General features: G+C 44.2%; 1 protein-coding gene across 1 annotated transcript in view; it reads left to right on the forward strand.

The window, feature by feature from the left end:
• Positions 1-27,002, forward strand: part of LOC132132514 (A disintegrin and metalloproteinase with thrombospondin motifs 6-like) — a 166,123-nt gene that overhangs the window by 42,863 nt on the left and 96,258 nt on the right. The window contains exon 12 of the mRNA XM_059544915.1: positions 22,251-22,392. Coding sequence (XP_059400898.1) covers positions 22,251-22,392 — 142 coding nt within the window. The remainder of the gene's footprint in view (positions 1-22,250; positions 22,393-27,002) is intronic.

Consider the following 27,002-nt stretch of genomic DNA (forward strand, 5'->3'; position numbering starts at 1 on the left):
ACGCGTCGTTGCAGCACTAGTATGTACATAATATGTGCATTGTACTAAATTATTAATTTAAATGCAAGTAAATGGTAGTTAAGGCCACTTAATATAAAGTGGGTCCACAATTAATTATGCACAATTGCATGTAAGTAACCATAAGTCAAACCCAAATCCTAACCCTTACCACGTAGTTAATTAATATTTCTTAGTACTTATATGTACAGTATAATTACATTGTAACAAGTACACCATAAAATAAAGCACACAGAAAGAGTCCAGGAGCGTGACATATTGTCGGGGGGGATTGGGGGGGGGGTCACAGGTGGGAACTTGGGAGGAGGCTTGGGTGCAGGACGGACACCTGGGAGGAGTATGATGAACCGAGTCCAGGGTGGAGACGACGGAGGAAGAAGCCAAGGAGGAAACGGGAATGGCTTGGAGCAGGAGGAGCCAGGTGGGACCCAGACCACAGCCATGACAGCGACCCACAGTGGAGCTGACGGAGAGCAGGTGGCAGAGGAGCCCGAGACAGAGATGGAAAGTGGATGAGCCAGGGAGATGGGGGAGGATCCGAAGAGCCAAGGCAAAGCAGATTGCAGCGATGACTTACAAAAAAGGTGTCGATCCAAAAGTGAGCAGATCCAAAAGCCGTTACAGAGGAGGGATGAAAAGACGAAGGGCCAAGGTGTAGCCGGAGGAGTGGAGTCCCGAGGCGCAGAATAGTAGATGACAGACCAAGGTGGAGCTGGAGGGATGAGGGACTGCCAGGCCATGGTGGAGAGGAGGGAGCTAGGAGCCATGGTGGAGCTGACAGGTCCATGAGGCGAGACTGAGTCCAGGGCGGAGTCAAGGGATACTCCAGTCATTGCGATGCTGGAGGATGGCAGTCCTGTGGAGCTCGCTCCGTGCTGATGGTGGGCTGAAGGCGAGTAGAGGGGCTGCCAAATAACAGCGGTGGAGGAGGCAGGAGCGGGTGGGTGGGGGTGCATTTGTGAGCTACCCGGCTTAACTTTGGACCAGGAGCCCTCTCAGGGCTGGAAGTAGGAACAAGAGCCTTCCCAGGGCTAGATATGGGAACAGGAACTGTCTCTGGGCTAGACATGGGAACAGTAATTTTTCCGGGCTAGACATGGGAACAGGAACTTTTGGGGGGCTAAACTCAGGGACTGGAGCCCTCTTTGGGCTAAACTTGGGGACTGGGGCCCTCTCTGGGCTAAACTCGGGGACTGGACCATGTTCATATGACAGTGCTCTGCACAAGATGTTTAAACTAGCATCGTAGAACACACAGAGCGTGTCGTCCGAGTAGCTGGTTAGAGCAGCGAGGACCAGGAACAGTCTGGTATGGCCCTAGTAAAGAACACAGAGCTGTGGAATATACAAAATAGTCTTTATTATATCCAAGACATAGGGGTAAATCCAACTCAGGAACTAGGAACAAGGAATGACACACAAATACCACATAGTAGACCCGACAAACACAGACTGAACAGCCTCGAACTTAAGTGCACAACTTAATTAGGGAGCAATGAGACACACCTGGAATCAAATGAAACGATTAACATGGGAAAACTAGGTCAGGGCAGGCACATGGAGAGGAAAAAAAAAATAGAAAGATTCCAGGGGCTTGACAGACAAGAGCCAATTGATTTTGCCGAAAACAAATATTTTCACTTTTTCAAATTTTATTGTATTATCTTATTATTTTCATGAGTAAGTTAAGGCTAAATCATTTTTTATTAATGTTTTTAAAAAGAAGCTCTGTAATCTCGCGAGTTGCAAATCTCAAAGTATCGCTTGAGTGGACTCCCTTCTCGTTCTGTTCGCGCTTCAGTCTTCAGTGATTTGCTTAATAAAACAAAATTTATATTCATCTGGGTTTTTTCTTTGCATAGCCTACCAGACACTGTTTATTGTAAATGAAGAAGAAATTATATAGGCTATAAATAATTGAAATGGTGAAAACATGGTATACAAGGTATGTAAAAAATAAAATAGATAAATAAAAATCAGAGCTTGTGGTTTGCTGGTAGATGCCCCCCACCCCCCAGGCAAAAATGTGAAACTCAACCTATGGTTATAACTGTGCATTAGTATCGCCAATAAAAAACGTAATATCTTTCAAAGATCCAATGATTATCGCAATAATGGCAGATATAGTGGCTAATTTTTCCTCAAAAGTGCTCATTGTAGTGTCCAGGTACTGTACATTGTAAATATGACTTTTCTTCTGAATTGATTTATAAAAACCCGTACACCATGACTCAAAGATGTGTAGCAGCACTCCAGGCACATTGGCCTCATCCCAAATGAGGCCCTTAGCACTTTGAGAAAGGGGCGTTTGTGAGCACCCTTCTGAAATCTAAATTGCCAAATGGAACATTTTAACTAACTTTTGGAGTGTTGCAGTTAGTGGATTACTTTAATGGGTTACTCCTTATTTTACTACCTATGCATAATTCCACTTAACAGTTGACTTAATTTTTTTATGACTGCACATATGTGCTGGATTTGAAAAAGAGTCCATGCATGACTAGATGAGAGTGTGGAAGTTGGTCTGTAGGCAGTCATATGCTGGTCTGTGAATTGTTAGCCTAACGTAAAACGAAAGAAAATAATAGCAGTTGCTATGGTTGTCAAAAAGTTTTCCTGGTGAATGACCTCATGGAAGAAGATTAACATCACAACCATTGCTGGCATCAGAAGCTTTATCATCGTGTGCCAACTTCCCACACAAACACAAAGAAACGCTGCTCTGTTGGTTTGGGATGAACTCCGTTTGTGTGTATAATCACAAGGTGTCATCTGTGATTTCGGATTGACCTTGAATACTAACCTTCCTTTTTTGGATTTGCTTAGCGCCGAGCAATTCATCAGTAATGGACCTTCACTGGAATCTCAGGTTGATGTAATCTTTGGCAGTGAAACAGCTCTGCTATGATAATGCTAGTCTATTACCGCAACATCCCCATCTAGCAAATTCTCAATGTGTGGATGTATATTTCCTCGCCAGAAACTGCTGTTTAGATTTTGAGTGTGCTTGTTTATACATACAGTAGAAACTTTCAGCAAAGAAAGTGGCTTTTGGAAAAAGTACCTGCTGTTTACTGCTGTCTTTATTACTGTGAAACATTTCGGACAGGATAATTAATGGGCAGATATATATGATAACTTTGAGATCAACATTGGCTATTAAATGTGCTTTTTGACAATTTACAATTAATTGTGTCAGTTTCAAAATCTATAATAATCGTAAACATAGTGGGTGATTGTCACATTGATAAATGAAGGATCCAAAAGCAGAGATGAAAAATAAACAGTCTTTAATGGAATAATCTTAACAAAGGCAGTCTGTCGTATAAGCACACAGAACTGGATCTTGGAATTATGAGCAGACTCCTGTCTGAGGATTAACAAAGCAGGGCTTCCTTGAAGCAGGCAGTAGCAGCACAGGAGTTGAACTCAGTCAGGTGAGCACCGCAGGTTCACTCACTCATCGCTACAGCAGGAAACAGAGACTAGAAGAGAGAGAAGAGACAACCTGACTCATGACAGTACCCCTCCCTCAACGAGCGTCACTAGACGCTCGAAGAAGGGGCCTGGCGGGACCGATAAAAGTCATCAATCAGCGAGCGGTCCAGGACGTCCCAGGCTGGAATCCACCGCCTCTCCTCCGGACCGTACCCCTCCCAATCCACCAGAAACTGGTGGCCACGCCCCCAAGGGCGAACATCGAGGAGCTTGCGGACTCTGTAAATAGAGTCCCCCTCATCAATAGGAGGAGGGGGAAGGACGGGACGAGCGGGAGCACGAATAACGGGCTTAATACAGGACACATGAAAGACCGGGTGAACACGACGCAACTGACCGGTAAATCTTAGTTTAACCGCGACTGGACTGATGACCTTAACGATAGAAAAAGGTCCGACGAAACGAGGCATGAGCTTGCGAGACGTCTCCTGAATAGGGAGATTGCGGGTGGACAACCACACCCTCTGACCGCAAATATATCTGGGAGATCTAATTCTGCGACGATTAGCGGCCCTACGAGTACGCTCCCTGGTCTGACATAAAGCAGCTCTCACCCTCCTCCAGGTACGCTTGCACCTCTGAATGAAAGCCTCGACGGACGGAACTGAAACCAGCGACTCTTGTGCTGAAAAAACAGGCGGCTGGTAAGCGAGACAACTCTCAAACGGGGATAACCCAGTGGCAGACGAAGGAAGAGAATTATGGGCATATTCAGCCCAGGGCAATTGCTCGCACCAAGACGCGGAATTCTGAGCGGTGAGACTACGCAACATGCGACCAAGAATCTGATTGGGCGCAAATGGGACAAGCCGCAACAAACCGACGAATATCGCGCTCACGGGTGGGCCACCAAAACCTCCGACGAATAGCAGCAAGCGTACCTCTAACCCCGGGGTGGGCGACTAATTTAGAAGAGTGACCCCTCCTGAGCGCGGGGTGGTCTCGAGATGTGCGAAAGTGCACGCTTTACCGCTTGTTCCACTCCCCAGACAGCTGTCCCGACCACACAGTGCCGAGGCAAAATCACCTCATTGGTCGAGGAGCCCTCTGAGGAGTCGAACTGCCGAGAAAGAGCGTCAGGTTTGAGATTCTTGGAGCCGGGTCTAAATGAAATAGAAAATCAAAGCGGAGAGTTCAAACGTCTTGCAGAGCGAATGTACTCCAGATTGCGATGATCCGTCCAGACGATGAATGGAACACTCGCTCCCTCTAGCCAGTGTCGCCATTCACCGAGCGCCAGACGGATCGCAAAGAGCTCCCGGTTACCAACGTCGTAGTTGCGCTCCGCGGGCGACAGACGGTGGGAGTAAAAAGCGCACGGATGAACCTTGTCATCCTGGGAAGAGCGTTGCGACAAGACAGCTCCTATCCCAATGTCGGAGGCGTCGACCTCAACAATAAATTGACGTTCAGGATCAGGAGTGATCAGGATGGGTGCGGAGGTAATAAGCCTCTTAAGGTGATCAAACGCATCCTGAGCAGCCTCTGACCAAGCAATTCGAATCTTGGACGAGGTGAGAGCAGTAAGAGGAGCGGCAACCTGACTAAAATTATGAATAAAGCGCCGGTAAAATTTGCAAATCCCAGAAACCTCTGGAGCGCGAGTCGAGACTCAGGAACCGCCCAATCGAGAACTGCCCAGACCTTATCAGGGTCCATACTAATCCCCTCCGCAGACACGACCGAACCGAGAAACGTAACCGACTGCGCATGAAAGACGCACTTCTCAGCCTTAACATAAAGGCGATTCTCTAAAAGACGCTGTAAGACACGACGAACGTGTTGAACATGTACCTGGAGAGATGGAGAGAAAATTAAAATGTCATCCAGGTACACAAACACGAAAACATTTATCATGTCTCTCAAGACATCGTTCACTAACGCTTGAAACACAGAGGGGGCGTTGACCAACCCGAACGGAAGGACCCGATATTCAAAGTGACCGACAGGGGTGTTGAACGCGGTCTTCCACTCGTCCCCCTCTTTGATGCGCACTAAATGGTAGGCGTTGCACAGATCTAACTTAGTAAAGATCTTTGCGCCCTGTATGATCTCGAAAGCCGACGACATAAGGGGCAAGGGATAACGATTCTTGACCGTTATGTCGTTCAGCCCTCGATAATCGATACAAGGACGCAAAGACCCATCCTTCTTTTTGACAAAGAAGAACCCTGCGCCGGCGGGAGACGAAGAGGGAACAATGATTCCCGCATCAAGAGACTCCGTTAGATATTTCTCCAGAGCCTCTCGTTCGGGCGGCGCAAGAGAGTACAGTCTACCGCACGGGGGCGTGGTGCCGGGAAGGAGATCGATCGCGCAATGGTATGGACGGTGAGGCAGTAGAGAAACCGCCCGCAGATCGTGGTACTCCTCCGGGACCCCAGACAAATCATCAGGTTCCTCCTGAAAAACAGAAATAGAAGACACGGGAGTAACAGCAGAAACCAAACAATTAGAATGACAAGATAATTTCCATGAATGAATAGACCCCTTAACCCAATCTATCTGTGGATTATGAAGAATAAGCCAGGGATGTCCTAAAACTATGGGGGTGAAGGGAGATTGAAAAACATAAAAAGAAACAGTCTCCTGACGATTACCGGATACCGTCAAACTAAACGGACTGGTGACACGACGAACTGAGGTGAGCTCTCTACCATCCAGGGCAAAGACAGATGTTACATCAGTGAGATCGATCAGAGGGATCTTGTGTTCACTAGCCCACCTCTCATCTATAAAATTGCCCTCTGCCCCGGAGTCAATAAGCGCGAGTCCAGTAACAGAGTGACCAGCCCAACGAAGAGTAGCAGAAACTGTGGTTCGAGACCTTGACGATGAGGAGATGACAGAAGCGCTCACCAGTACTCCTCCGTCTACTGGCGAGCCTTGGCTTTTAAACCGCAGGCGGAAGCAAAGTGGCCGGCCATACCACAGTATGTGTGTGTGCGCGAGTATGCGTGAGAGAGAAGAGACAACCTGACTCATGACAGTGATAAACATTTCTCAAACATTAGTGAAAAATATTTAGTAAAAACAGAGTCAATTAAAACTTTAATTAGATTTCTGCAGTTTTTGTGTATGTATTCCAAAACAACATTATTTTGTTATTATGTCAACCATCGGCCACCTTGTTTTCGGACAAGTTAATATTGTTTAACTTAAATTTTAGACATAAGATGGATGGTTATTTGTCTATTTTTACTATTTTTTGGAAAGTAATTCCAAATGAATCAAAGCAGCATCAACCGTTGCGTGTCATTGCAGATACAAACTGTGAAGCTTCTCTGTGTTTTGTACTAAATACCAGCCCTCTTCGAACACTGCTTGTCTAATTAGATTTGAAAACCAGACCATAATGTTCTATAATAATATCTATCGGACACCAGGTTAGACCTTGGACAAACTGTGATTTTTTTTTGTAATTTCCTATTCAGCTATTTGTTTTTATGCTGAAAAATTGTAAATAGTTACTCACTAAGTTTCCTCTCTCACTGTAATGAGTTTACCCAAGAAAGTTTTGTTGACAAGTCAAATAAACATGTCCTTTTTAAAGTGACCATTTTTGTCTTTCCTTAAAGAAATAATCAGTCTTTGTTTGTGTATTCCAATACAAGGGCACATATTCAGACTTATCTTTCTCCTCGGCAAGGGGGGATTATTCTATCAAAATACATGAGGAAAAATAGAAAACTAAATGGACGAAACCAAATACAACATTGGTAACCCCCCAGACTAGAGCTTATGTGTTTCTTTCCTTTCTGATGTATTTGGTTTAGTTTGTAATTAGATTAGATTTCCAATATTGTGGAAGGATGCCAGAGATCCCTGTTTCACCTAATGCTTCCTCTTGAATGCATTACAGAAACCAGATCCAAAAGATGTTTTTTTTTAACATCTAAATATATTTTTGAATACCCTTTTGTCAATTTATCGCCCACATTATGCTAATTTATCATATTATGGGTATGGGCTGATTGTCAACCTGTTTCCTATAGTGACTGTTATTCAAGGTTGATTATTTTTCCCCTCAGGTCAGTGTTATATATATACATGGTACATAGTTTGCAATGATATATATTTATATTTTCATATATTCATATTTTCACTTTATTTTCATGACTATGAAAATTGTAGATTCACACTGAAGGCATCAAAACTATGAATTAACACATGTGGAATTATATACATAACAAAAAAGTGTGAAACAACTGAAAATATGTCATATTCTAGGTTCTTCAAAGTAGCCACCTTTTGCTTTGATTACTGCTTTGCACACTCTTGGCATTCTCTTGATGAGCTTCAAGAGGTAGTCACCTGAAATGGTCTTCCAACAGTCTTGAAGGAGTTCCCCGAGAGATGCTTAGCACTTGTTGGACCTTTTGCCTTCTGTCTGCGGTCCAGCTCACCCCTAAACCATCTCGATTGGGTTCAGGTCCGGTGACTGTGGAGGCCAGGTCATCTGGCGCAGCACCCCATCACTCTCCTTCTTGGTCAAATAGCCCTTGATGCCTTCAGTGTGACTCTACAATTTTCATAGTCATGAAAATAAAGAAAACTCTTTGAATGAGAAGGTGTGTCCAAACTTTTGGTCTGTACTGTAAATATATATATATATATATATATATATATATATATATATATATATATATATATATATATATATAGTATACAAAATATTATATAATTAATTTATGTTTATTTATATTTATGATGCAAATTATGATGTTGGGATTTTAGTTTTGTGGCTAAAATTCACACAAATTTAAAAACTTTATGATTTTAATGAGTTAAAGCCCCAGCTCCGTCCTCCAATTTATGAAAACAAATGGATGTAATTTAAGATTTAAAGTCACACCTTCCCATTTTTCCATCTTCAGACCAATAAATATGTGAGTAAGACACCTTGTAGAAAGTGTCTGAAAATGTAATGGCCAGTGGTGGATAAAGCACTTGAAAGCCACACTTAAGTAAAAGTATAGAAATCTTACCAGAAAATTACTTTGCTAGAAGCTAATGTCACCGTTTAGAATTTTAACTTGAGCAAAAGTTTTAAAGAGTGTGATATTTATTGTACTTAAGTATGTATAGTATTTTTTAAATATTAAACTTAATTAAGTATTGAACAATATTCCCCTCATGCCATCTCCAGCTTGAACAGCTAACACAGAAATGACCACCTGTCTTCTGTAATTAATTTCTTAATATCTAATTAATGCCTCTCTCTCAAGTATTATGTAAATAAATATACATATTTTTATTTGTCCAGCTGTATATACAGTAAATAATGCACAAAAATATTCTGTTCCAGATGTATACCACATTATTATTATTTTATTTATAATTTCTTTCCTTAGTCTTAATAATTTAAATGTTCTGTTTTACAACCCGAATTCCGTAAAAGTTGGGACGTTTTTTAAATTTTAATAAAATGAAAACTAAAGGAATTTCAAATCACATGAGCCAATATTTTATTCACAATAGAACATAGATAACGTAGCAAATGTTTAAACTGAGAAATGTTACACTTTTATCCACTTAATTAGCTCATATAAAATTTTATGCCTGCTACAGGTCTCAAAAAAGTTGGCACGGGGGCAACAAATGGCTAAAAAAGCAAGCAGTTTTGAAAAGATTCAGCTGGGAGAACATCTAGTGATTAATTAAGTTAATTGATATCAGGTCTGTAACATGATTATCTATAAAAGCTTTGTCTTAGAGAAGCAGAGTCTCTCAGAAGTAAAGATGGGCAGATGCTCTCCAATCTGTGAAAGACTGCGTAAAAAAATTGTGGAAAACTTTTAAAACAATGTTCCTCAATGTCAAATTGCAAAGGCTTTGCAAATCTCATCATCTACAGTGCATAACATCATCAAAAGATTCAGAGAAACTGGAGAAATCTCTGTGCGTAAGTGTAGTAAGTTCGTGTGGGCAAGGAAGAGGACAAAGGGGTCGGCAGGACTGCTGACGTATTTATTAAACTGAAAATAAATTAAACTTTGCAAACACCAAATGGTGACTCTTATTCTGGCACGTTGTTCCAGCACTTCCGATTTACTCTTTCCGGTTTCGCTTCCGCAGTCCGTCTCTCTCTCGCTTGCTTCCGACTCTCCTGGCGTTTTATACTCTCTCCACGCCAATTACTAGAACCAGAAACAGGTGATGATAATTTTCGCCCAAACCACTCACTTACTGCTCGTCTCCTGATTCTCTCTCCCGCTGCAGACTTTGCTAAACCACGCCCCCCCTGCCACATACCCCCACCGCCCGACTCAGGCCGGGGAGCCATCCGGCCTGCAGCCCCCCCCCCCCCCCCATTTCTGGAGAGGAAGTCGGCCACCGCCATCTGAACACCCGGCCTGTGGATCATCTTGAACTTAAAAGGCTGAAGAGCTAGATACCAACGAGTAATCCGCGCGTTGGTATCCTTCAATGTCAATGTCAATGTCACCTTTATTTATATAGCGCTTTGAACAAAATACATTGCGTCAAAGCAACTGAACAACATTCATTAGGAAAACAGTGTCAATAATGCAAAAATGATAGTAAAAGGCAGTTCATCATTGGATTCAGTTTTGTCATCTCTGTTCAGTTAAATAGTGTCTGTGCATTTACTTGCAATCAAGTCAACGATATCGCTGTAGATGAAGTGTCCCCAACTAAGCAAGCCAGAGGCGACAGCGGCAAGGAACCGAAACTCCATTGGTGACAGAATGGAGAAAAAAACCTTGGGAGAAACCAGGCTCAGTTGGGGGGCCAGTTCTCCTCTGACCAGACGAAACCAGTAGTTCAATTCCAGGCTGCAGCAAAGTCAGATTGTGCAGAAGAATCATCTGTTTCCTGTGGTCTTGTCCTGGTGCTCCTCTGAGACAAGGTATCTGTATCTGGGGCTCTAGTTGTCCTGGTCTCCACTGTCTTTCAGGGATGTAGAGGTCCTTTCTAGGTGCTGATCCAGCATCTGGTCTGGATACGTACTGGATCCGGGTGACTGCAGTGACCCTCTGATCTGGACACAGACTGGATCTGGTGGCCACGGTGACCTCGGAACAAGAGAGAAACAGACAAATATTAGCGTAGATGCCATTCTTCTAATGATGTAGCAAGTACATAGGGTGTTATGGGAAGTGTTTCCGGTTCCGGTTTACCTAATTAATGCAGCCTAAAAATCCTTTAACGGATTTGGATAATAAAAGCATATTAGTATGTTATGTGTATGCCAGGTTAAAGAGATGGGTCTTTAATCTAGATTTAAACTGCAAGAGTGTGTCTGCCTCCCGAACAATGTTAGGTAGGTTATTCCAGAGTTTGGGCGCCAAATAGGAAAAGGATCTGCCGCCTGCAGTTGATTTTGATATTCTAGGTATTATCAAATTGCCTGAGTTTTGAGAACGTAGCGGACGTAGAGGATTATAATGTAAAAGGAGCTCATTCAAATACTGAGGTGCTAAACCATTCAGGGCTTTATAAGTAATAAGCAATATTTTAAAATCTATGCGATGCTTGATAGGGAGCCAGTGCAGTGTTGACAGGACCGGGCTAATATGGTCATACTTCCTGGTTCTAGTAAGAACTCTTGCTGCTGCATTTTGGACTAGCTGTAGTTTGTTTACTAAGCGTGCAGAACAACCACCCAATAAAGCATTACAATAGTCTATCCTTGAGGTCATAAATGCATGGATTAACATTTCTGCATTTGACATTGAGAGCATAGGCCGTAATTTAGATATATTTTTGAGATGGAAAAATGCAGTTTTACAAATGCTAGAAACGTGGCTTTCTAAGGAAAGATTGCGATCAAATAGCACACCTAGGTTCCTAACTGATGACGAAGAATTGACAGAGCAACCATCAAGTCTTAGACAGTGTTCTAGGTTATTACAAGCAGAGTTTTTAGGTCCTATAATTAACACCTCTGTTTTTTCAGAATTAAGCAGTAAGAACTTACTCGTCATCCAGTTTTTTATATCGACTATGCTATCCATTAGTTTTTCAAATTGGTGTGTTTCACCGGGCTGCGAAGAAATATAGAGCTGAGTATCATCAGCATAACAGTGAAAGCTAACACCATGTTTCCTGATGATATCTCCCAAGGGTAACATATAAAGCGTGAAGAGTAGCGGCCCTAGTACTGAGCCTTGAGGTACTCCATACTGCACTTGTGATAGATAGGATACATCTTCATTCACTGCTACGAACTGATGGCGGTTATATAAGCAGGGTTCTAAATTAACACCCGCCAACCCGCCAAATGCGGGTTAAAATTAATTTTGGCGGGTGTTAATTAAAACTTACTAGCCAGTTTGGCTGGTGATCCATGGCATGAGGCTCTGTTCTCGGTCATTTATCCCCCTGGCAGCACTTCCTACATTTCCCATGAACACTGTGCTGTAATGCTACGTGATGACGTTTCATATGCCCATTGGCTGCACGCAGTTTGCAGTTAAACCAGCGCGAAAAAACATGGAAACGAATAGAGCGTCTATCAGAAAACACAAGGAAGAAGAACGAATGGAGCCAGAGCAGGGAACATAGACTGAAAGAGGAGGGAGTTAGCTATTAAAGAAAAAGATTAAGATTAAACTAAATGCGGCGGTGGTTGGGACAGATTTCTGGGGGCGAAAATTAAGAGGAACGAGGCAGGGGATGAGGATATTACGGAGCCCCGCACGTCATCTGTAGGAGAAAAAACAATCAATCCGTGGCGACGGTTTTGCAATCCGTCCCCTCAGTTTATAAACCGTATTCACGAATTCATAAACAGTTCCTTCGGTTTAACAAACCGTGCCCACGAATTTCCAATCCGTGCGCTCAGATTTTGTAAACCGCACCCTCGGTTTTTTAATCTGTACCCACGAATTCATAACCTGCGCGCACACTTTCGCAATCCGTTCCCATGGATTTGTAAACCGTATTCACAGATTCATGCAGCAAGCTCCTACGTGTTAACATACAGTTTTAATGAATATTATTATGTGGAATGGGTCTACAGCAAAGTGTCTTAAGTGATTCTCTATCAAGTGTAGTACGAGGTGGAATACAAAGATTTAATAAGAAAGATGTGCATCAAAATCTTGTTAAATTTGTGATAATCTTATAATAGCACTTGATTATTATTGTACAATAAACCTGCCATTGTGACTGACTCTGGAGTAATTATTTTTCCTCTTTTGTAAGTTGTTTTGGATAAAAGATTCTTATGCATAACCTGTATAATAATATATAATAATGATAAAAATAAAAAGAAAGTTATTTTTATAATTTTAATTTGTAGGCTAAATAAATGATTACAAGACAGTAAAAATGTTTGTCATAAAATAATTCATGAATTGCTTTATTTCTAAATAACCTTTGATAGTTTTGGAAATGCTTGTGTACAATTCTTTCTTAACATGAAGACTTATTTTTGTGATTTTATTATACTAAGCTCCATCCACCCCACCCCACCTGCCGGAGCTAGATGCATGCTTCACTGTTAATGTTATTATTATATAATTAGGCCAAAAATAACATTGCATTCAGTTAGAGAGAAAAGGAATGAAAACATAACCGGCATATTATTTGTTTTGTATTGCTTTTTACCCTTATTTTCTTCTTCTTTTTAGCGTTTATTTTTTTGGCCATAAAACACAGGTGGCTGTGTGTTATCCTATTGGTGATTAATGTAAAATAAACGCTAAAAAGAAGACTATTTTGTGAATGCTGATCGTGGTCTCGTTGGATACTATGAAAAATAATGTTTAATAAACAGACATGAATCTTCCGGTGGGGGCAGAGCCACAAATGCGTGTCAGTTTACAAATCCGTGGGAACGGATTGCGAAAGCGTGTGCACGGATTATGAATTCGTGAGTACGGATTCAAAAACTGAGGGTACGGTTTACAAAATCTGAGCGCACGGATTGGGAATTTGTGGGTACGGTTTGTTAATCCGAGGGAACAGTTTATGAATTCGTGAGTACGGTTTATAAACTGAGGGGACGGATTGATTTTTTTCTCCTACAGGTGACGTGCGGGGCTCTGTATTACGGACAGAGAAACAAAGAAAAGAAAATTTAATGCCAAATGGCTGACGGGTCATGAATGGCTTGTGTTTGATCACAAGAATGTCGTAATGCTTTGTCAGGATTGCCGCATGTAAGTTACGGGAAAGAAAAAACAAAACAATTTCGTGGTGGGAACTAATAATTTTAAATTTGATTCAGTTTATATTTTTTTGTATGCATTGTACTTTATATGTGTTTTTCATGCCAACAATGTTAATAAAATGATCAAATGCATTCAGTGGCACTCATAATTTGTTATTTTTACTGAAAAAAAAAATGGCTAGTGGAAATTCTGATTGGCTGGTATCTTTAGAAAGTTACCAGCCACATTGGCTGGTGATCAAAAAAGTTAATTTAGAACCCTGCATATAAGTACGATTTAAACCATGCTAATGCACTTCCACTGATGCCAACAAAGTGTTCAAGTCTATGCAAAAGAATGTTGTGGTCAATTGTGTCAAACGCAGCACTAAGATCCAATAAAACTAATAGAGAGATACACCCACGATCAGATGATAAGAGCAGATCATTTGTAACTCTAAGGAGAGCAGTCTCAGTACTATGATACGGTCTAAATCCTGACTTGAAATCCTCACATATACCATTTTTCTCTAAGAAGGAATATAATTGTGTGGATCATGCGGTGGGCCTTCATGCGGTGGAGCCACTGCAGCGGAGCGTGGTCCGAACAGAGGGTGAACTCCCGTCCCAGGAGATAATAGCGGAGGGTGAGGACGGCCCATCTGATGGCAAGGCACTCTTTTTCGATGGTGCTGTACTTAGCCTCTCTCTTCGAGAGCTTCCGGCTAATGTACAGCACCGGCCGTTCCTCTCCCTCTATCTCCTGGGACAGGACTGCCCCCAGCCCCCTGTCCGACGCGTCTGTCTGCAGCAGAAAAGGGAGAGAAAAATCAGGAGAGTGTAACAACGGCCCGCCACACAGGGCAGCCTTGACCTGAGTAAAGGCCTGCTGACACGGCTCCGTCCACTGGACCGTATCCGGCACCTCCTTTTTAGTGAGGTCAGTCAAAGGGCTGGTGAGGTCCGAATAATTAGGAATAAACCGTCTATAATATCCTGCCAGCCCCAAGAACTGCCTCACCTCCTTTTTGGTCTTGGGACGTGGGCAGGTCGCAATAGCGGCTGTCTTATCAATTTGGGGACGCACCTGCCCATGCCCCAAGTGGAAGCCCAGATACCTTACTTCCACCCGGAAGTAAGGAAATTGGTGTAATCCAAACGGCGTTGTGAAAGCTGTCTTTTCTCTGGACAATGGAGACAAGGGGATCTGCCAATAGCCCTTTGTTAAGTCCAATGTCGAATAAAAGCGAGCCGTGCCTAGCCGATCAAGCAACTCGTCAACCCGCGGCATTGGAATACGCGTCGAATTTCGACACAGCATTCACCTTGCGGTAATCTACACAGAAACGGACTGAGCCGTCCGTTTTCGGAACTAAAACTATCGGGCTCGCCCAGTTGCTATTAGATTCTTCTATTACCTCCATGTCAAGCATAGCGCCTAATTCAGCCTGAACTACTTTTTTCTTGTGGTCAGGTAAATGATACAGCCGGCTGCGAACTACCACGCCCGGCTCGGTCTCGATATGGTGCTGAATCAGGTTAGTACGGCCCGGTAGGGGCGAGAAGACGTCGGCAAACTCTGCCTGCAATTTCGTTAAATCAGTGAGTTGGGACGGCGAGAGGTGATCTCCACCTGGAGCCAGGGCGAGGGATTGTGGTTTGATATTCGCCTCTGGCCCGAGATCATCCTCTCCGCCAATCACCGTTGCCAACATCACTGATTCCGCCTCATTCCATTTTTTAAGGAGATTGAGGTGGTAGATCTGACGGGACCTATTCCTATCGGACCGTATTACCTCATAATCGAGATCTCCGACCTGTCGTGCGACCTCGAACGGTCCCTGCCACTTAGCCATTAATTTGGAGCTCGACGTTGGGAGTAATACAAGTACTTTCTCTCCCGGTGCAAATTTGCGTAACCTAGTTCCCCTGTTATACAGCTGGCTCTGGCGGTCCTGGGCTTGTAACAAATTCTCCATTGATAGCCGCCCCAATGTGTGGAGTTTTGTTCTCAAGTCCAGCACATACTGAATTTCGTTTTTGCCCTGAGATGGTCCCTCCTCCCACGTTTCTCTCAGTACATCGAGCACCCCCCGGGGCTGGCGTCCATAGAGAAGCTCGAAGGGGGAAAACCCCGTGGAGGCTTGCGGGACCTCTCGCACAGCGAATAACAAGGGCTCTAGCCACCTATCCCAATTTTTGGCGTCTTCGTGAACGAACTTACGGATCATGGATTTAAGCGTGCGATTAAATCGTTCGACCAGGCCGTCTGTTTGTGGGTGATAGACGCTAGTTCGAATCGATTTAATGCCCAATAATCCGTACAGTTCGCGTAGCGTAAGTGACATAAATGCCGTGCCCTGATCGGTGAGGATTTCTTTTGGAATCCCCACCCGGGAGATAAGACGAAACAGGGCATCCGCAACACTTTTAGCGGAAATGTTGCGGAGGGCCACCGCTTCAGGATATCGTGTTGCATAATCAACTATGACTAGTGCAAAGCGATTACCTCGTGCCGATCGCTCTAATGGCCCGATGAGGTCCATACCAATTCTCTCGAAGGGGACCTGCATTAAGGGAAGAGGGCGCAAAGGCGCTTTTGGGGCGGCCGGTGGGTTTACCAACTGACATTCCGGACAAGACACGCACCACCTGCGCACGTTGTCATGAATGCCAAAAGAAACGGGCCATGAGGCGATTTAGTGTTGCTGCCTGTCCCAAATGGCCCGCCATAGGATTAGAATGAGCCGCGTGGAAAAGCATTTCCCTGCGGCCCTTTGGAATTAACAATTGGGTTGTATTCAATTTTGTCCGAGCGTCTTGGGTCACTCGATACAACCGGTCTTTTAAAATGGCAAAATATGGATAGGAGAGCGGGAGGGCAGGTTGGAGAGACTGGCCATCGATAGCGCGGACCTGTTGAAACGCATGTTTTAGGGTATCATCCTGAGACTGCTCCAGAGGAAAGTCATCACGCTCCGAGAGAATCAGTCTCCCGATTTCGTTCGGTTCCCCTGAAGCAGAACCCAGCGGTCCTGGCTCAGTTTCCCCCACCTGTACCCGCGCGGTCTCCTTCCGCGCCTTATTTCCCCAAGAGGCATCCGCACATAACGACCCCAATAAAACCGTAAATGCGGGCCAATTCGTTCCCAAGATTATCGGATGCCGGAGGTGGGGACTAACCGCCACCTCCACACTATGCTATTGTCCCCGGAATTGAATTATAATTGGGACAACCGGATACTCCACCACATCCCCATTTACGCACCGCACCTTAACCACGCGGCTTGTATCCAATGCCCCCGGTTGAATCAGGCTTTGATGGATTGAGGTTTGGTTACATCCTGAATCCACCAAGGCCGGATATGTACCCCCCCTTGATACTCACAGGTATTTGGTACTCGCCAGCCTGACCGGGGGTGACCTGTGGGACGTCCGGGACCCGGATCATCGTCCCCACCTCCATCACTGGACACCTGTCCACGACATGCTCCGGGTCCCCGCAACGCCAACAGGCCAGCCCAGACCTACCCGCCGCCCCAGTGGCAGGGAGTGGATTGGAGAATTGGCGCGGAGAGAGTGGAGAAACGGAAGCACTGTCCCCTCTGGCAGGCACAAGCCCCGCCCCCCTGGGCGGGACACGAGGAGGGCCGGGTGGACGGGACCTAGGGAGTGGGACAGGGCGAGAGAGAGAGGGGGGAGAGAGAGAAGGAGAGAGAGAATTAGTAGCTGGGGGTGCGCCGACCCCTGGGCACGCCACCATGTGGTTCTCCGCCAGATGGATGGCCGAGTCCAGCGACGTGGGGCGGTGGCACTGGACCCACTCGGCCGTCTTCTTGGGAAGCCGAGCGATGAACTGCTCCAGCACCACCAGGTCGACGACATGCTCCACGTCGCTTCCCTCGGCTAGTAGCCACTTGCGGCAGGAGTCCCGGAGCTGTTGGGCCATCGCGAAGGGCCGACCGGCCTCGCCCAAGTCCAGGGACCGGAAGCGCTGGCGATGTTTCTCTGGCGACTGGCTGACCCGCTGGATGATGGCCCTCTTCAGGTCGTTGAAGACCAGGAGGTTCGCCACCGGAAGTTGTTGGGCCGCCACCTGGGCCTCGCCGGAGAGCAGGGGAATGAGGCGCACCGGCCACTGCTCGCGGGGCCACCCGCAGGCCTCCGCCGATTTCTCAAACAATTCCGTCCTGGGCCCCCATTTTGTGCAGTGGCAGATGGAAGGGGGCGGTGGGCGGCCCGGCGGCCTCGGCGCGAACCTCGCGATCAACCCAGCTCCGGAACCTCTCGCGGTCCTCCTGCGGGGCCTGAACGATGGCCTGGAATCGTCTTTCCTGATCGGTCCTCAGGTCCAGCAGGGCCTGGTGTTGTTCGCGGTGCAGGACCGCGAGGGAAGCAATAACGTCCGCAAGTGGCGTGGAGGACGGGCTTTGCATGGCGGCGGCGGCGGCGGTCCTACTTCCTTCCCGGGTTTCGGCACCAGTGTAGTAAGTTCGTGTGGGCAAGGAAGAGGACAAAGGGGTCGGCAGGACTGCTGACGTATTTATTAAACTGAAAATAAATTAAACTTTGCAAACACCAAATGGTGACTCTTATTCTGGCACGTTGTTCCAGCACTTCCGATTTACTCTTTCCGGTTTCGCTTCCGGCTTCGCGTCCGCAGTCCGTCTCTCTCTCGCTTGCTTCCGACTCTCCTGGCGTTTTATACTCTCTCCACGCCAATTACTAGAACCAGAAACAGGTGATGATAATTTTCGCCCAAACCACTCACTTACCGCTCGTCTCCTGATTCTCTCTCCCGCTGCAGACTTCGCTAAACCCCGCCCCCCCTGCCACAGTAAGGGACTAGGCCGGAGACCTTTATTGGATGCCCGTGGTCTTCGGGCTCTCAGACGACACTGCATCACTCATCGGCATGATTGTGTCAATGACATTACTAAATGGGCCCAGGAATACTTTCAGAAACCACTGTCGGTAAACACAATCCACCGTGCCATCAGCAGATGCCAACTAAAGCTCTATCATGCAAAAAGGAAGCCATATGTGAACATGGTCCAGAAGTGCCGTCATGTCCTGTGGGCCAAAGCTCATTTAAAATGGACTATTTCAAAGTGGAATAGTGTTTTATGGTCAGACGAGTCCAAATTTGACATTCTTGTTGGAAATCACGGACGCCGTGTCCTCCGGGCTAAAGAGGAGGGAGACCTTCCAGCATGTTATTAGCGTTCAGTTCAAAAGCCAGCATCTCTGATGGTGTGGGGGTGCATAAGTGCATACAGTATGGGCAGCTTGCATGTTTTGGAAGGCTCTGTGAATGCTGAAAGGTATATAAAGGTTTTAGAGCAACATATGCTTCCCTCCAAACAACGTCTATTTCAGGGAAGGCCTTGTTTATTTCAGCAGGACAATGCAAAACCACATACTGCAGGGCTTCGTCGTAGAAGAGTCCGGGTGCTAACCTGGCCTGCCTGCAGTCCAGATCTTTCACCTATAGAGAACATTTGGCGCATCATTAAACGAAAAATACGTCAAAGATGACCACGAACTCTTCAGCAGCTGGAAATCTATATAAGGCAAGAATGGGACCAAATTCCAACAGCAAAACTCCAACAACTCATAGCCTCAATGCCCAGACGTCTTCAAACTGTTTTGAAAAGAAAAGGAGATGCTACACCATGGTAAACATGCCCCGTCCCAACTATTTTGAGACCTGTAGCAGAAATCAAAATTGAAATGAGCTCATTTTGTGCATAAAATTGTAAACTTTATCAGTTTAAACATTTGCTATGTTATCTATGTTCTATTGTGAATAAAATATTGGCTCATGTGATTTGAAAGTCTTTTAGTTTTCATTTTATTAAAATTTAAAAAACGTCCCAACTTTTCCGGAATTCGGATTGTATTATTTAAATGTCTTGTTTGAATGTATGTTTGTACCAAAAGCTCCTAAAACACACACACAACAAATTCCTTGTGTGTTTGTACACACTTGGTGAAAAAAACATTCTGATTCAATTAAATTAATTTACACAGACTGTTCAATGCAGCTCAGTGGGGACACGGATGCATTTAACCAGCTGTTACAAATGCATAAATAATATTTTGTTTTGAACATAAAATGTTGAATATTGTTATTTGAAAAGATTTAAAACATTAACATATACTTGAAATGTGAAATTAAAGCCGCCAGTAGGTGGCAGCAAGTCATTGTTAACTAGCGAGTCATTGATATTTAAATCGATTAATTCAAAAGTTTGATTCATCGAGAAATTACCCATTTGACTATTTTAAAGAATGAGACACTGAATCATTTGCCCCAAAAACTGATTCATTTAATGAGGAAAAACCGTCCTGTGTCTTGCTCAGCGGCACAAAACAGTGCAGTTTGGAACTATGTTTTTTTGGCGAAATACAGCAAAAATGGGTATCTAAAATGTAAATTAATACTAACTTTATTAAACTTGCATAAAATCAAAATTACATTAGTTATCATGCTGATATCTGGAGAAAAAAATGGCACTCTTAGTGTGATTTAGATTAACTATATTAAATGATATAAATATAAAAGACATACAGAGACAATTCTTATCTCGAATCTTGTGGGATTTCTAAATGCATTTTAAAATGCCCCTATTATGCATTTTTGAATATTACGTGGCAGATGGCAGACTTCTACGGGAGACTTCAACCAGACAGTTAAAATAGCATTATGTCACCAAAGTGTGGACTGTGGAGAGGAAGACCGCAAGGGTTTAGGGTGCGATTTGGGACAGGGCCAAATAACTTGACCTGCCCTCAAACACTGTAGCATGCGCTGTAAGTGGTAGACCAATCACAAAGGACTGGGCCATCTGACCAATAAGAGCATATATGTTCAGGAAAGGAGAGGTTTAGAGCGACTGAGGGCCCTAATTTGAAGATCTAAACACATGGTCTAAAGCACATGGTGCAGGTGCATTCAGGTTTGTCTGAATCCACTTTTGCTATAATGACAGGAAAACGGTCGGGTTGTAAAAGGGTTCTCCCTATTCTCTTAATGAGTAATGGGTGTTTTTTGGGCATAACGTGCAATAAACCAATCAGAGTCTCATCTACCATCCCCTTTAAAAGCCAGTTGGGCTCGTGCCATGGTGAGTTCGCTATTTACATGGCGGAATGTAATTTTTCAATTTGAATAATGTTAGTGTGCTGTTGTGCATCCCTGTGTGTGTAATTAGCAAAGTATACCTATAGGTGCATAATATTAACATGCTCTTTAAATAACAGAAAAAATATTTTCAGTTCCTCCAAATAGCAACGCACCAACAATGCACCTGAACACCTCTTTTTTAGACCAGCAAATGCAACTGCTTTTTAAAGAACTCGTCGCAGGACAGGAAAATGAATCTGAGAACTTTGAATGAATCGTTTACGAATCATTGAGAACTGAGGTGAAATTAAATGTATATTATAAGAAAACAAAAGGGTTTTTTGACCTTGCATGCATGTAAACCTGTTGTAAACCTATATTATAAAAACCTTAAAATTGGAATAATGGGGCACTTTAATAGAAATGTATCAGAGTAAAAGTATATATTTTAATAAGACAAAACAGTGGTGTAAAAGTGAAAGTTAACAGAAATATTAAAACTCAAATAAAGTACAGATTCTCATAAAAATACTTAAGTGCTGTAAGTATTATTACTTCGTTACTTTACAACACTGGTAATGGCATACCATCAGAGGGTTAGTGTGTCTTGACTTGTCAGTGTCTTTAGAGGTAATGTTGCTGTTAGCAGCACACGGTAGGGTGGTTGGTTAACATGCTTTAGGTTGTGCGTTCAGTTGCAGCAATCATGCAAATGCCAGTACAGAACCTAGAATAGAGCCGCCTGCTCTCCAGCAGTATGAATGTTACTGTTTATGTTGTTAGCGAGCCCACTATTCCCTCAGAGAGAAAGCAAGCGTGTTCCGCGGCATGCTGCTGGAAAAGCCAGCAGGATAATAATTGGCTGTTGTATTCCAGCGGACAGCAGCGGTGTGGGGCGGACACGTCTCTCAGCCGCTTGCGCACACCAGGGGGGGGGCATCCGTAATGGGGACGCCGAGAATAAAACAAGATCCACTTCTAAACCCAGAATAAACACAGTCCAACAAAACACGCACCGCCTGGCCTCTGCTTTGGCTCTATTTTTTCCACTTTGTTCGCTGCAGACTGAGCAGTGGGCCTTTCTTGAGGCTTTCTTGGGAACGTTCATATTTCTAGCTGACTAAACAGACTAAACACAAGTTTGACTGGACACGTGATCTCCAGTACCTTCTGATTTTTTTTTTTTTTTTTTTGCTCGTTCAGCCTCTTTCGTCATTTTACTGGCTCTTCAAAGGATTCCTTAGGAGCACCTCAGTACCATATAACTCCAAATCTCAGCATTTTTATGGCCACTGTTTGTCAGTCACGCTTCCCTCATTTTGCATTTTGTATTTTCCAGATTCCTCACTTGCTAATTCCCATTAACAATATGCCTTCCCTATTCCTTTGATGTGAGATTTTGTTGCAAGATTTTTTTCTCTTGCTGGACACAACTGAAACCTCTGTAGAGAAGCCAATCCTATTGAAGGTTTGTTTTTTTGACAGCTCAGGTCGGGGAACATGTCTGGACAATGAGCCTCTGAAACGAGACTTCCTGTACCCCACTGTGGCTCCAGGGCAGGTGTACGATGCAGATGAGCAGTGTCGTTTCCAGTATGGCGCCTCCTCCCGTCAGTGCAAATATGGGGTAAGTAGGCTACAACACACTATCATGCTCTGGGAATGTCAGGCTCACATTGCTTGGCTCAGACACCAAGAATTTGGGGCATTTTTGTGTAAAACAAAAAAAAACAGGACAGTTCTGCTTCAACCATGATCATTTTCTTTAAAAAACAGAACTTTAATCATAAAATGTTCATTAAAAGTAAAAAAAAAATTACAAGCTTACAAAAATTATACCTGTTTTCTGACAGGTTTCCTGAAGTCATGCCACTGATTGAGCCAATGTTGTTTAAGTCGGACTCATAACAACCTCACACACCTCAAGAGCCAAAATGAACTATCATCACAACAAACACAGCCATATCTAGGGCCAGGTTTACTAAACAAGGCCTTACACATCGTCCTATGTAATTGTGCAAATACCATTTAATTGGCTACCGCAAACCTTAGTAACTTATGTTATGTGTTTCATTTAAATATTCTCCTCGCATAAATTTTGTGTCTGAAAGAGACACTCCTACAAAAAAACAAAAACCTTTTTCATCAACTAATTTTTTACTGTATGTCTTTAGTAAATCTTGTCAGTAGCTGCTGGTATATCAGTATATTGTTTTTTATTGGTGTATATCGGAATGTAGTGTCAAATATAGGGACAGTATATGTTGCTAGGCAGTTATTTGGGGGGGGGGGATCACTAAATCTGGCAACAAAATTAAGTTGGCAGTGCTGGTTACAGCATTATTTGCATTACTTACAGTTAATGTTTGACAGTTGTTGTTAATAGCCAAATCCATGCCAACAATGGGTGAAGTCTGTTTGTAAGCAGTCTTTGGACTGGATGTATTTTTATGTCTTTGAAACCCTTAATTTAATAGCTGGTTTTGCTGTTTTTGTTTTCATTGTAAAAACACATTACTGACATTTTGAGTTTATTTGAAGAAAACCTTCCAGGTATGTAACCCTACAACATTTCAAAAATGTTTTTTTTTTGTGGTTATAATTTATTTAGGCATTGTTTCAAGAATGTTTTAAGACATTACTGGAATATAACTGAACTGCAACAAAAGCAATGATGTGAAAAGCACTAAATCTTTAATATACATACACATTTTTGTCCTAACCAAGCATACCTTTGCCAGAAACTTCATGACAGGACACAGAGTAATATAACGAACACATCAGGGGTGATCAGATATTAGCTACATTCTTGATGATTTACCTGTGATGTCAGAACCTGCCGTATACTGTATGTACTAAAATCCAAAAGCTGATTTTGATTCAGAAGGCGGTCTAGACATAGAGAGCAAGACAGCTACTCAAAGAACTCTGAGGAGACATAATGCCGGAGGTCAAGCAGTTATTTTTACCACTGACCCAGAGGAGACTTTCCAAAGGACATGATTATTTCAGCAGGCAGCATTTACAAGAAGAGCTTGTACAGCTCCGATGTCCAGAGCAGTGAGGAAAGAAAGAAAATGGCGCTGTGAGTGATTGCTGTGGTGTCTCATTTGGACTTGTAAAGAATATATCGAGTTTAAGTTTTTGTAACACTTGCCCTGATTGTGGAGAACTTTTGGACACTTTGAGAAACTGTCTCAGGTTACGTATGTAACCATAGTTCCCTGAGTAGGGAACGAGACACTGCGTCCTCTAGGGGTTGCTTTGGGGAACAATTCGTCGTGACCCGTGTCTGAAGCATACATTGAAAAAACACCAACTTGTTGGCCGGTGACAGCCTCCGACGTCACTACCGGCGCGACTATAAATAAGCACCGGGAGAGCACGTCATTATCTTCTTCGTCTGAAGCTTGCGTCCGAAGCATGGCAGGGAGCTAGAGGACGCAGTGTCTCGTTCCCTACTCAGGGAACTATGGTTACATACGTAACCTGAGACAGTTCCCTTTCGAGGGATCTTCGAACTGCGTCCTCTAGGGGTTGCTTTGGGGAACAGTATACCCACGCCGCCATGCTGAGGGGAGTGCAGACCAGAATCATGGCGAGCACTAAGTACCAACTCTACCATTTCCATGGGAGTTGCCCCTGGGACGTTTAGACGGCTGTCTGTGACAGTACCCCTTACGGCGAAAAGGCCTAAGCTACATACCCCCATTTCAGAAAGTGTGCAAAGACTTCACATGCACACTTACCATAGCATGGATTTGCAAATACTGTTCTAAGGAGGGGCTCTCGTGGCACTCTGATAGAGCAGCTCATAGATGGAATGTTGCCTCTCAAAACAGTATGATTGAGAGTCATCAACTCGATCTGTGGAAACAATACTGAAGCGCTCTGGGGAAAAAACAGAGAACTCATATGAGAGGAGAACTCCAAGCGCAGAGTAGCACGCTCATAGGCCACCCTTTTTTTGGAAAAAGGGGAGCGCTGCTAAATTATAATGAGAATCACCCAAATAAAAAGCTACATTTTACAAACCTCTGGCGAGGGGAGCATCACCTGAGGCAGCATATAGAAGACTTCATCTACAGCGATATCGTTGACTTGATTGCAAATAAATGCACAGACACTATTTAACTGAACAGAGATGACATAACTGAATCCAATGATGAACTGCCTTTAACAATCATTTTTGCATTATTGACACTGTTTTCCTAATGAATGTTGTTCAGTTGCTTTGATGCAATGTATTTTGTTTAAAGCTCTATAAAAATAAAGGTGACTTTGACTTTGACTTTGACCTGCCACCTACATTTCCCGCTAGATGCGACAGCACCCCTAAGCGGCCAGGAGACCCCTCGGGGTGACCTGGCCGGACATCCATGAAATTCCTTGCAGTGCTGTGCCAGGCCTGATGATCAAGGAGGCTCCCTCAGAAACCTGTGATCTCAGCCGCCTAATACCGGAACATGAAGCCGGATGGCTGGTGCTGGCGAGTGTTTAGTAAACACTGTAACTGAGCACTGCAAAGGAAACTCACAGAGTCTATTAGTAGACATCATCTAGATCATACCCCTTAGGTTCTGCTTACCTCCTCGTGACCCACGATTCCTCTAACCCCTGCCCACAGGTGGGGGAGTAGCGCGAGTTGCGACACTAGCCTTCTGTGCCCGTGTTTGATCCTCAGATCGAGACAGGCCAGGACCCCTATGCTGTTCGGGCTCAGACCTGGACCTTTGTGGAACGAAGGATCTGAAAGCAGCAGAGTGTGCCTTCGTCTCCCTGAACTTCTCAAATCGCCGTCTCAACGGAAATACCAAAAAGCTCAGAAGGCGAAACCTGAGCATCGAGAAGAAAGCATTTTCTTTCCTCCCGAGGTCTGCCAGGTTCATCCACAGATGTCTCTCCGCTGCCATCATGGCCGCCACAGTCCTGCCCATGGCAGAGGTGGCCTGCTTGGTAGCACGGAGAGAGATCCGTGGTGCAGCGCAGCTCAGCTACCTGATCAGAAAAAGGCCCCTGCCTCTATCTAGGTCTCTTAGCAGATCAGTCTGATATGCTTGAAGCACCAGCATTGTGTGAAATAAAGCCACAGCCTGACCTGCTACTGCGTATGCCTTGCCATTTAAGCAAGATGATTTTCTGAAGAGGCTTAGATGGCAAGGAGGGAGATTAAGAGAGGATGTTTCCCCTGCAGAAAGAAAACATTTTCACAGATAAAAATTATTTATAAATTATTTATAAAAAAAATTTCTTTCTACAGGGGGCATTCCCTCATAGCCGCTTTAGCGCATCACCTCGATGTCGGCAGATTACTTTCATGCCGAAACCGATGGATGCGAGAAGAAAACGGCATCTTTCATTTCTTTTTAATCTCTGTATGGAGATCATGCAAAAATAAAAGGCTCAACTGAGGGCTGGAGGGTAATGGTCAAAAGGTAATTTTCTCTCAATAACCTCCAACAGCTCTACATACGCGGGGCAGGAGAATTGAGAAGGCTCAGCCTCAGCTTTTTCACCATCCTCAAATATCTCCTGCTTTTCCTGGGTAAAAACCCAGCAGAACACTAACCTCAGTATCAGAAAATGTTAAAGATATAACATCATCCTCCCAAAGGCTCTCTCTCCCATCCGCCGCCCTTTTTTTTCTAAACCATTCAGACAGATCCACCTGTATTCTCACGAGCTCATTCTCTTCCACGCCTCAGTGCGGACAGGTCCTGAACTGCGGGAAGCAGATGGCTGCCTTTTTTCCCCCCTTTTTTTTCAGAAGAGAGACGAACAAGAGCGGAGCTTTTTCCATTGAAAAAACGCTCACAATGCACGCAGATTGCCTCCTCAAAGACATCGTGTGTGTGCTCTTCACCCAAACAAATGACGCAAAGATCGTGTGTGTCATCAGGTGTCAAATAACGCCGACACGGATGCACACATCGTCTAAACGATTGCTAGTTGTCACCATGATAAACAGAGAAAGATCGCCTTTACCGGTTCTTTCAGATGCACACTTCAAACAAAACAGTCAGTGAAGATGAAGAAGATAATGACGTGCTCTCCCGGTGCTTATTTATAGTCGCGCCGGTAGTGACGTCGGAGGCTGTCGCCGGCTAACAAGTTGGTGTTTTTTCAATGTATGCTTCAGACACGGGTCACGACGAGGTGTTCCCCAAAGCGACCCCTAGAGGACGCAGTTCGAAGTTCCCTCGAAAGGGAACACAGGTTATAGCAATTAGCTAAGAT

Source organism: Carassius carassius, chromosome 49 (genome assembly GCF_963082965.1).
Source record: "Carassius carassius chromosome 49, fCarCar2.1, whole genome shotgun sequence".
NCBI classification, from domain to species: domain Eukaryota; kingdom Metazoa; phylum Chordata; class Actinopteri; order Cypriniformes; family Cyprinidae; genus Carassius; species Carassius carassius.